The 12,466-nt window shown below is 39.6% G+C and overlaps 1 protein-coding gene across 1 annotated transcript; it reads right to left on the bottom strand.

Annotated features, from left to right (window-relative positions):
- Window positions 1-210: 210 nt before the first annotated feature.
- On the bottom strand, window positions 211-1,450 carry LOC143615544 (uncharacterized). The gene is made up of 2 exons (XM_077088646.1): window positions 1,121-1,450; window positions 211-452 (listed from the first exon to the last, which is right to left on the bottom strand). Exons 1-2 carry the CDS (start codon window positions 1,448-1,450, stop codon window positions 276-278), a joined length of 507 nt encoding a protein of 168 aa, XP_076944761.1. The 3' UTR covers window positions 211-275.
- Window positions 1,451-12,466: the final 11,016 nt, after the last annotated feature.

The raw sequence follows: 12,466 nt of genomic DNA, 5'->3' as shown, positions 1-12,466 counted from the left end.
CTCAGGTTTGCACCCCGAAATCAAACATTAACCCAAAGGGTTGATTTTCTTTCCCTATACAAACTAGAGTGAAATGACCATTTTATCCTTACATGACACATGAAGAAGCTTAGAATGGGCTTTAAATCATAGACTAGCAGCATTAGTTCATAAAATGAATCAAGTGATACAATCATACAAAAGTTTACAAAAATTAAAATTAAACTCACATAGATCAGCAGAATATATGAAGATTAGTGGCCAGTGATCGGTGGGTGCTGATTTTGGTAAACGACTCAAGCTCGCTTTTCCCTGACCAGCTCGGGTCGTGTGGCAGTCGCATTCGACTTTCCAGAATGCGGTAAGAACCCGCGCAAGATGGCTAAAACTGCAAAACCCAAGAAGGGGTAGTACATCAATAATAGCTTTTCTGATGCTTTTCCGGATCCCACCATCTCAGATAGAATTGCAACCTGGAAAATAAAATCCAAGAAAATGAAATGATTATTCATATTAATAATATGAAACATGATTACAGTAGTTATTATTACGATTGTGATCCGAGTGTTTTGGATTTAGTAGGTTGGAAATGCTTCATTATGCCACGAGTGACTTTTAACATATCTTAACATTTAACCGGTTAACAAACAAAATATAAACTTGAATCTACCCGTATTCATATGAATGCATTGTAATCACCCCCTTTAATGCCTAATGGCTAGACTAAAAGGATGAACCGAGCCGGGTTTAAAACTGCATCCATGACTTGAAATAACCAATTTGTAAAGGATAAATGGGTTGGTGGGTCGACATGTTTAATCAAATGGGTTTCCGGGTCAGGGTTAAACATGTCAGCTTGAACACCGTTTTATTAAGTGGGTTAAGTAGGTCAATCTAAACGCTACTCGTTTGATTAATTGGGTTAAGCAGATCAATCCGAACACAACCTTGCGAATTAGGTGGATTAAACTAGTCAACCCGAACACGACTCTATTAATGTAAGTGGTTTAAACAGGTCAACCCGGATTAAAGTGGGTTTAACTGGTCAACTCAGACGCCTGATTCAAGTCCAATAATCCTATTTTCAACAAAACAAAAGTGACAAGAAATAAGTAAATGGGAAGAATAAGAATAAGAATACCATAGCAGTGAAAGTGGAGACGCCGTACATCAAACAGGTGGTGGGCACCCAAGATTTGCCACCAGCAATCCCATACAACGAAGCGATTGACAGAGGCCACGCGAACAGAAGCTCCACCCAGATGAGACCAAAGAAGAAATGGGGTTTGTTAGAGACCAAGTAGTCTCCGTACTGGCGGGTGTACCAGGTCTTGAGGTGTACGAGGATGTCCGGGAACATGCTGGAAGGAAGACAGGTTTGAGCATCCAGAAGTGGGGCTGTCGTTGCGATTATGAGGAAGAAGATGAACAGGATTGCGTCCATTACTTTCATTAGTATTACTGCCCCCATTGATTCAAATTGATACTTCAACTTCAAATTATGTGTGAGATTTATATATATGGGATGGGATATTATTATTTGAATTGTCAAGTGGTGTGGGTTAGATCCGTTTTATATTATTTTACAAGATAAATAAAGAGCCGTTACATTGGGACACCCTTTATCTATCTTGACATCTCTTAATATGCTTCATAATCCTTAATATAACGCATATTAGGCCTCAATCAAAGATAAAAGCATATCATATTTACACTGAATCAGATGCAAAATGGTCCACAAGTCAGATCTCCCATTACATGCTCCATATTGATCAATATGGAGCATATCAGGCTTTTCTCATTTCCCATTTAGAGACAAAAGCGTATTATGTCCTACCTCCTCATAATCGCATGCATACCACAAGTCAAATCTCCCACAATATGCTCCATATTGGCCAATATGGAGCATATCAGGCTTTCCCCATTTACCATTTGGAGACAAAAACGGATTCCCTACTACCGGCTCATAATCACATGCATAACAGAAGTCAAGTCTGTTTTTTCTGTCAATATGTTCCATATTGGCCACTATAGAGTATATTTGGTATTTATATAACACCATCCATCACATGCGAGAAATATTCATTCTCATTTCAAAACCTTTTTTTTCACATGCAATAACACTCATTGTAGAAAGTGTCACAAAGTCGTGATGGAACAACAACTATTTTTTCGGCTAAAATTTTAATGAGTCAGTTGTTCCAAAGTCTTACGATCGGTCAGACATTCCTGATTCTTATGAGAAACCGCCACAGCCAGCCCTAAATGAGGAGGAGGTCGTCATTGGTTTTCGTTCACAAGGCATGAGACCTGTATTGCCCGACCTAAACTAAGCAAAACATTTATTTCTAAATTTAAAAATTGTCTTTAACTTTATGCTCACCTTTTAAACGTAAACATGTTTCAGAAGCCTCTCTATCACAGCCCCCGATCCCTATACACCGGGAGGGGAGCCGCGAACGTCGATTGGTGGTATCGGTGTTTAAAATAATTTGCAGCGGAATATTTTATCAGGACCATAGTTATGAAAAATAGTCAGAGTTATATAAAAACACTATGATTCTTATTTCATAACCTGGGATTAAAACACATTTTTATACAAACAAAGGTTTTATAGGGGTAAACCTTAATTTACAAAACATGTTTCCTCATTATGGTGACAAACCACTTATTTAAGCTAGATGCTCACAGGCATCATTCCTTTGTCTCTAACAAGTCACCTGAAACATGTTTAAAAATATTTAATCAGCAGAAAGTACTTGTGAGTATATTTATTTGTAAATGACATATTTTACAGTTATATCATTAAGATGTTTTTACATTTGCCTGCTTATAAATTACCTAAAGGTAGTTGTCACTCGACCGTATCTGTGACTGTAGTCATATTACTTATTGGCTAACAATTACGCCCATTGCACTTTGCTCGAGCCCGTGCCCGTCGGGTTCTTCGCACCCTCTGGTAGGACTACTGGGTGTGGTTTGGCAAATTAGAATATTATCATGTGAGCTCTCTTCCTTATAAAAAGCTTACAAGTTTTATAAGCTAGCGATGAGGGACAAGAATTCAAAATCTTATTTATACCATGGTGGAAGCCTTCCATTTTCTTTCCTCCACCAATATGGGATGGAATTTTACTTCTTTTATTTTTCTCCATTCTTCCTTTTGCTTATTTTATTTCTTCACTTTTCCTTTTTATTTCTTTTTTATTTTTTATGGTTTGTTATACTCTCCATCACTGTGAATCTTCGTACGAACAACTGGGTTACGCGAGCTATGGATACGGGGGTGAACCTTCTTATGCACAACACGACTGCTCAAGATACGAATAAGGTTGTGAACTTTCATACGGAAAGGAAAACTATGGGGATTACGGCTACGGTAGTGACCTTCTTACGTACAGAAAAACTATTCGGACTAGGCATATGTAGATGAAAAAATCAAGAAGGAGTTAGTGGATGATGAGGAAGGCCTTTACTCGATAGTTTCGTTCAAAACTGACCAGGTATGGCAGCTGCTCAGTTACACCCATTTCCATAAATCTAAGTCTAAATGTGCCTTTTTTAGGAATTTAAATCCCTCGAAGAGTTAAAGTACTGGGTAAAAAATAGGGGAACTGATAACGGTTATGCCATTGTGACTAGAAGATCGAAGAAAAAAAGGAGTAAATGGCGCGAGTGTTATGGCTTCAATGCAGTCTTAATAGCGAGTACAAAAGTAAAGCCACAGTTAGAAAAACTAACAACAAAGGTGCATGATCCTATCAAATTGTTTTGTAAAAAAATGGCTATAACGTAGCTGTTGAAGCACTGATTGCCCCACAGTGGGCGCCAAATTGTTTTGGGTAAAAATCAACAAGATTAATTTCGTAACCAATTGTTTTGGTTAAATATAGCACTGATTTCCCCACGGTGGGCGCGAAATTATTTTGGGTGCTTCAACAGCTATGTAACACCCCGGCTTAAGCGGAAACGCCCGAGTATGTCGTATAGATTGTTCAAACACACATGACACTATTTTGTGACCATAATAACATTAATTCATTTGTAATCCAAGTAACACAAGTTCAAATAAGAATACAATTTGAAATCAAATCATAATAAAAACAAATGTCTCGTTTATTAAATATCCTAGGTATTCTAAGCGTCTTCTAGTCCTTCATCCTCTAATCACGGTACATGTAACATATGTATAAAATACAGTCAGCTATAAATATAGCTGGTGTGATTTTCATAGTTTAAATACTACGTAAAATCCATACAATTCCATGAAAACTTGTGAAAAGCACATAAGAGTTCTTTACACTCGATGCAATGGACCTGAGTGTAAAGAACAAACGAAGGTCCTTTCCAGTTGGGGCTACCAACGCACTCGGATAATGAGAACCCTTTTCCACTCGATACAAATGGATCTGAGTGCAAAGGGGGACGTCTGATCATACTTAATGAGGCAACCACTTGAATCCCACGTATATAACAATTAAACAAATAAGCACACAAGTCCATGATTGAATTGTAGTTTGTAAGTAATCGAAATAATAATACTTGAATTTTATAATGGATACATATGCTACCCCAAAACATTAAAACATTTAAAAAGGGGTTGTGAAAACTCACCTTAGTAATTGAAGTAAAAAGGAATAAGAATAACTCGAAGGCGTCAAAGAAAACCGAAGCGGTCAATCCGTACGAACTATAAATAAGAATAAACACGACTTTTAACGACTATTCTAACGGGATTTTAAGTTTGATAAATTGTATGAATAATTTTTAGAAGTTAGTTATTATACAAATTTTGTGGCTCTTTGATTAATACATTATTATTTATATTTAACGGTAACTTGTTTATTAATAAGATATAAGTAGTTTAACAGCGAGAATATGGAGTTTATACTTCCGAAATACTTGAACTATTGTTTATAAGTCGAAAATAAAGTTATTGCTTTAACGAAACGATTCTTAGTAAATTAAAGTTTGCGTTAACATTAGTAGACGATTTTTAGTTACGGTTTACGAAAACGAGAAACTCAGTTTTTAAGTGTAAAATGGTGAGATGTGTTTTGTATTTAATTTTCATATTTTTTATTTAATTTAAAAAGACTTTATAAATTTATTATGATTTTTAAATGATAAAACAATAAATTAGTAATAAACTGTTATTAAATAGTATAAAAATATGTGACTAACCTGGGTTTCGAACCCGGGTCTTAAGGTTTTCATGTTCAGTGTGTAACCAGTTGAGCTAGAAGGAACATTCGTTTATGTTTGGTTTCCTTTATTTAAATATAATAACAGTTTCTAATGATTTTAATTATTTATAATAAAATAGCAAAGCAGGTTTAATATAAAAAGAAAAGCGCTTGACCCGGGTTTCGAACCAGGGTCTCATGTTTTATGATGTAACGAGTTAACCAGTTGGACTAGCAAGTAATTCCTGTAAGGTATAAGAAAGAATATTTATAAGTAATATCCAGGTTCATCTTCTTCTTCATATCAAGAACATAAACCCTAATAATTAAACTCTCAGTTTCTGTTCAATGTTTGTTTAATTAAGTTTAGGGTTATTGATTATAGGTTAACAACGTTACATTGCATATAACAATTACCTCTAAACGTTTTGATTTAGCCGAGATTAAGGTTGCCAGAAAACTAATAAGAAAACTCCCAATTACAGAATAATCAATGTAATAGAGGGAGATTAAGAGGATGAGCGAGTTTAGCTTGAGGTTATGCTTCTATTTATATTAGTAAGAGGAGCGTGTATTCGTTAAATGCTTTGATTTGATTTTCTGGAGGGATTACGGGATTGATTTGCGATGTTTAGGATGTTATAACGTAATTCATTAGTTGATTAAGATGTTATATTGACTACACAACGCGTTGAATAAAAAATACGGGTCAAAGGTTACGGTTTTAGGGGTGTTTGGGTTGGCCGGAATCCGCGCGCCATCGTCGGCGGCAGTGGCCGGAAAAACAGGGGGGAGGGGGGCGGGGTAGGGTTTTAATTAATATATTATATTTTGAATAATTTTCAGTTTAGCCCTTAAAGTTTCATAAACATGTTAAATGTAATTGAAATACTTTTTAAGTTAATACTAGTTTTTCAAAGCTAACACTTTTATCCCTAAACTTTTATAATCGAATTATATAATATTCGGTTTTGGATTTTTACGCGTTTAACCCATACGGCTTGATTACTTTAAGACTCGGGAATTTATAAATGATTGAATAACAAATCTCACAATGAATATTGAACAATAAATGTCGGGATCACTTTATTAATAATCATGACAAAATAACCGAACGACCCAACGGGTCGGGTTTTCAAATACAAATACGAATCGAAAATTGACGAATGTCACAGCATTCCCTACTTTTGAAAATTTCGTCCCGAAGTTACGCAAAAGACTCCATATCAAACAAATGGAGATACTTGGTTCGCATTTGGTCTTCCCGCTCACAAGTAAATTCAGCGCCTCGTTTAGTTTCCCAACGAACCTTTACAAAGGGTATACAGCTACGTTTGGTCTCTTTATCCTTGCGGTCCATGATTTCCGCCGGCTTCTGAACAAAGTGCATGTACTCATCGATACGCACTTTGTTAAGTGGTATGTGGAGATTTTCCTCGGGTAAGCATTTCTTAAGGTTTGACACATGAAACGTCGGTTGTACATTCGCGAGTTCTTGCGGAAGTTCTAGAGTATAAGCCACGCTACCAACACGATCAAGAATTTTTAATGGTCCAACTTATCGAGGAGATAGTTTTCCCTTCTTACCGAAATGAACAACACCCTTCCAAGGAGATACCTTGAGAAGAACACGATCGCAAACATTGAATTCGAGAGGTCGTCTACGATTATCCGCATAGCTCTTTTGGCGGCTACGAGTGGCTAAGAGATTTTGCGAATTTGCGCAATTCGATCAGTGGTCTCTTGGACAAGTTCGGGACCGGTGATTTGTGTTTCACCAATCTCGTTCCAACAAATTGGAGAACGACACTTACGACGATAGAGTGCTTCAAATGGAGCCATACCGATGCTCGTATGAAAACTGTTATTGTAGGAGAACTCAATCAAATGAAGATGAGAATCCCAGTTTCCACCAAAATCCAAAACACAAGACCGAAGCATATCCTCAAGCGTTTGAATCGTTCGCTCGGATTGCCCATTGGTTTGAGGGTGATAGGCGGTGCTAAGGTCCAAACGAGTTCCCAACACGGTTTGCAAAGATGACCAAAAGTGAGAAGTAAAACGACTATCACGGTCGGAAATAAAACGCAAGGGTACACCATGACGACACACGATACGTTGAGCATAAATTTGAGCGAGTTGGTCCACCGAGAACTTTTCGTTGATCGGAATGAAATGTGCGGACTTAGTCAAACAGTCAACAACAACCCAAATTCCGTCGTGGCGGTTTCGAGTGGTTGGGGGAGTTTAAACACGAAATCCATTGTCACATCTTCCCATTTCCAAATCAGGATGTGCGGTTGCACTAGTAAACCAGATGGTCACTGATGCTCGGCCTTAACTTTAGCGCAAGTAAGGTATTTTGTGACGTACAATACAATGTCTTTCTTCATACCGGTCCACCAAAATGTGGACCGTAAGTCGAAATACATCTTATCCGCACCGGGATGAATGGAGTATCGCGACTTATGAGCTTCGTCCATGATGAAAGTACGAAGATCCTCACGATTGGGAACCCACAAACAGTTAAAGTAATACAACAAACCATCACTCTTAGTTTCGAGTTGAAGCTCCGCGCCACAGGACATTTCGTCGTACATATTACCCTCAGTGACCGAGACATGTTGGGCTTCAAAGATTCAGAGTTGGAGATCGGTTTGAACGGTCACACTATGAAGCAAGATTGATTTCAGATGAGACTTCCGACTAAGGGCGTCGGCTACAACATTATCTTTACCGGGATTGTAGCGGATTTCATAGCCATAACTACTAACTAATTCGGCCCATCGACGTTGCCGCATGTTCAAATTCTTTTGGTAAAAAATGTGTTGAAGACTCTTGTGGTCGGTGAATACCACACATTTTGTGCTATAAAGGTAATGTCTCCAAATTTTCAACGCAAAAACAACAACACCGAGCTTGAGATCATGCGTCGTGTAATTCCGTTCATGAACTTTAAGTTGTCATGAAGCGTAGGCGATGACTTTATCTCGTTACATGAGGACACATCCGAGGCCTTAGTTAGAAGCATCGCAATAGACAACAAAGTCCTCATTGCCCTCGGGGAGAGCAGGATCGGCGCATTGCAAAGAATACGTTTGAGAGTTTGGAATGCTTCATCTTGCTTTGGTCCCCACATGTAAGGTTTATCCATTTGAGTCAGGGCGGTTAGGGGCAAAGCGATCTAGGAAAAATTGAGGATAAAGCATCGATAATAACCCGCAAGACCAAGAAACTAGCAAACTTCGGTAGGAAAGGTTGGAGTCTTCCAATTCTTGATGGCTTCGACTTTGGCGGGGGTCAACGTGAATACCCTTTTCGTTTACTATGTGCCCCAAGTATGGAATTTCGCTCAACCAGAATTCACACTTCGAGAACTTCGCGTAAAGTTGTTCCTTCCTCAAGAGATCAAGGATGGAATGAAGGTGCTTTGTATGCTCGGTTTTGGACTTAGAGTATATGAGGATATCATCAATAAAGACAATCACGAATTAATCTAAGTATGGCTTGCACACGCGGTTTATGAGGTCCATGAATATCGCGGGTGCATTGGTTAACCCAATGGGCATAACCCTAAACTCGTAATGACCATATCGAGTTCGAAAGGCGTCTTGGGTACATCATCTTCATGCACGCGTAGTTGATGATAACCCGAACGAAGATCAATCTTGGAGAAGCAAGAAGCTCCTTGAAATTGATCGAAGAGATCGTTGATTTGAGGCAAGGGGTAACGATTCTTAACCGTAAGCTTATTAAGCTCGCGGTAGTCGATACACATACGGAAGTAACCATCTTTCTTCTTGACAAAGAAAACAGTGCGCCCCATGGAGACGAACTAGGGCGGATGAACCCTTTTTCTGAAAGTTCTTGAAGTTGGGTAGACCATTCTTGCATCTCGGAGGGTGCAAGATGGTAGGGAGCTTTTGCAATCAGAGTTGCACCAGGCACAAGGTCAATGCGGAATTCAACTTCACGAACAGGAGGAAGACCAGATACGTCATCGGGAAACACTTTGGGATACTCACGAACAACCGGAATGTCTTCAATCTTTTGCTCCTTCTTTTCAACAACGTGATCCACGAATGCTACATACTTCTTGCGTAAGTATGTATGGGCTTGAGAGCAAGTTATGAGGTTAAGGCTCGAAGGAGATGACTTTTCATCAATAACACGAAGAGTTTGACCGGATATCGGAATACGAATAATCTTCTCGAAGCAAACAATTTCGGTACGGTGAGAGGACAACCAATCCATGCCTACTACGATGTCGAAACTTCCCAATTGCATCAGGTGAGGTCGATTGCGAATGTGTGTCCATGAAGATTCATCTTGCAACTTCGAATAACGGAATCGATCGTTACGGATTTACCATTCGCTACTTCAACAGTGTACGAGCTCTTAAGTTTAGATAAGGGTTTAGCAAGCAAGGACTCAAATTCAAAAGACACAAAAATCATATCGGCACCGGTGTCAAATAATATAGATGAAAAGTGGTCGTCTACAAGAAACGTACCGTTCACCACATCGTTGTTTTGTTGTGCTTGGTGGGCATTCATCATGAAAGCACGCCTACGGTTATCTTGAGGAGCTTGAACGGCTTGAGCGGCTTGACCCTCTTGAGGTGCGGGTGCTTGGATAGCTAGCAGTGGTGGAGCTTGGTTAGCCATCAGTTGAGGGATTTGCGGTTGGATAGCTTGGTAGACTTGGTAGGCTTTGAGTTTGAATTGCGTAGCAGGAGCCAGCCGAAGTGTGTTAACGTTTGCGAGTCGTGGACACGCACTACGAAAATGGCCAAGTTCACCACAATTATAGCATGCCCGCATTTGGTTAACGGGTTGGACATATGGCACGGGTCGGGGATTTAGCTGAGCAGCCCTCAGGGGAGGCGCTATGGTGGTTTCAAGACAGGTGGTACTAAAATGCCCAAAACGGTTACAACGGTTGCATTGGCGGCAAGCGGAATTTGCCAAATGGTGACGAAGGCAAGTGGTGCAATGGGGATGGGGTCCATTATAAGGCTTCTTGAAAGGTGGTTTGGGGTTGGTTTGGGGTTGAGGCGCGGCTTATTGGGTTAGCGCGTAGTTCTTGCGCTTTCTTTCGTGGTGATGGCTGGAAGAGTAAGCGGGTTTGGATGGTCCGGGCTTGGTTTCTTTTGGTTCAGCAGCGGGTTTATCGATCGGTTTCTTGGATGATTTTAATGCTAAAGTCCCGGCTTTGACATGATTGTCGGTTAGGGTTGTGGCTAGATTGATCGCATCGCCAAGTTCTGTTGGTACATGATGTCAGTAGTTCAGTGTCTAGTGTCTGTAATCGAGTTAGTTGGATTTTTATTTTGTATTAAGCGAGGTTAGCTCACAAGTTCGCTTATATAGGCGAACTTGCGGAACAAGCGAAGTTAGTGACAACTTCGCCTAAACATGTTAGGCGAAGTTGTCGTCTGTTATATACGGCTAGGCTACGGCTGATTTAGAAGAAATCAGTTTATGAGTTGTTCAGAGTTTGTGTAATCGGTGATCAGTGAATCACGTGTTTCCAGTTGCAATACAACGTGTCTTTGTTTATTGTAACGTGTGTTTGATTGTGTTAACGTGTATCGTCTTCTACGCTCGTATCGTCTTACGTAGGGATTCCGCACCTACGTAGAACGAGATATTCCGTGTAGATCCGGCTGGGAACCTACAATTGGTATCAGAGCTTTTGCTCGTGATTGTGTGGTTCGGGATTATCACGCGGGTGTAGAAATCGTTCCGTTCGACTATTCGCGGGACGAGTTTACCGAATATTTGTGTCCTACTCACCTTCCACCATCATAAACAACCCATTACACCTTCGCATACCTCGCAAAACGTCAAAATCAAACCTGCAAAATCATCGTGTTCATCAGGCGAAGTTGCCGCTATTGTTTGTAGGGTTTAAGCGAAGATATAAGGTTAAGCGAAGTTATCCACAACTTCGCCTACCTCACAAGTTCGCTTATCTCAAGCAAAGTTATCCACAACTTCGCCTACCTCACAAGTTCGCTTAACTTAATCAGGCGAAGTTGAGAAATCAAGCGAAGATAAGACTTAAGCGAAGTTAACTTTAACTTCGCCTACAGTACTGTTCAGAATAAAATTTTTATTTTTTCGGGTTTCTTTTTGTTTTCGTTTCATGAAAGATGACTTTCATAAATATTACGGAACTGGTAAAAATGGAGGTGGAAGCGGGTTCAGCTACTAAGGCACCGAAAATGCTTAAGGGTACCGATTTCGTGGCGTGGAAAGATCGGTTTGAGCAGTATGTTAAATATCAAGATGCTAAGATGTGGGTGTGCATTCAAGATGGATACATTCCACCAACTGCTTTGTATGAGGGTCGTGAACAAATTAAGAAATACAACAAGATGGAAGAGAAAGAAAAGAAGATGTATGAGGCTGAAAGCAAAGCTCATGCTGCGATAACAATGTCTCTTCCACAAGAGATTCTTCACACCTTCAGGAAGTATAAAACCGCTAGAGTGTTATGGGAAGCACTTGAAAACCGATTTGAAGGTAATATGGGGATACGTGCATCCAAGATTAAACTACTCAAAACCCAATTCTCGGTGTTCAAGTATTTGAAGAATGAATCACTTGATGATATCATCATGAGATATTATCACCTGATGACCGAACTCAGCAATTATTCCATTGCTTACAAAGAAGAGGAGATTGTAGAAAATCTTCTTGATGCTCTCCCACCGAAATGGGAGATGTACACTGTCTTGATGAGAGAAGATAAAGAGTTTGCCGACTATGACTTGGAAACAGCAGTCAACAAACTACGAACTTTTGAACTTAACATGGTTCGAAAAGAGACACCAACTGATCAGGTTCAGGATCCGGGAATGTATGGTGCGAAAGTTAATTCAAGTTCAAGTTCGAAGTCAGAATCATCTGCTTACTACTCAAAGGGAGACTCGAGCTCTAACTCAACTCATGATGGTCATGTTTCTCTCAACATGGACGGTGATGTGTGTTTCGTAGCTGGTGGAACAAATTCTTCTAAACCTCAAACAACAAAGGGTAGTTTTTCTTCAAGTGTTCCGAACATCAACTACTCTCAGATGCCCATGAGTGTTAAATCTGCTGAACAACAGTTTGCTCTCTATGCATCTTTCATTGCTTCTTACGAAAATTACATTAAAGGTAAAATCGTTGATCCTGCAACTTTAGACGAAGACTATGATCAGATCGATGCTGATGATCTGGAGGAGATGGATCTGCAGTGGCAGATGGCAATGATTGTAAGAAGAGTTAAAAGGTTTATGAAGAAAACTGGTA

Source organism: Bidens hawaiensis, unplaced genomic scaffold (assembly GCF_021521415.1).
Source record: "Bidens hawaiensis isolate Kalapana, Puna unplaced genomic scaffold, B.hawaiensis_p1.1 tig00043517_1, whole genome shotgun sequence".
Classification (NCBI taxonomy): Eukaryota; Viridiplantae; Streptophyta; class Magnoliopsida; order Asterales; family Asteraceae; genus Bidens; species Bidens hawaiensis.
The sequence above is the reverse complement of the archived record's forward strand: the minus strand, read 5'-3'. Positions and strand labels throughout refer to the sequence as shown.

Coding starts and splice junctions, on each gene's coding strand:
- LOC143615544 (XM_077088646.1), bottom strand. CDS start 1,450: ATGGGGGCAGTAATACTAATGAAAGTAATGGACGCAATCCTGTTCATC. Junction 453..1,120: donor TCTCCACTTTCACTGCTATG/GTATTCTTATTC, acceptor TTTATTTTCCAG/GTTGCAATTCTATCTGAGAT.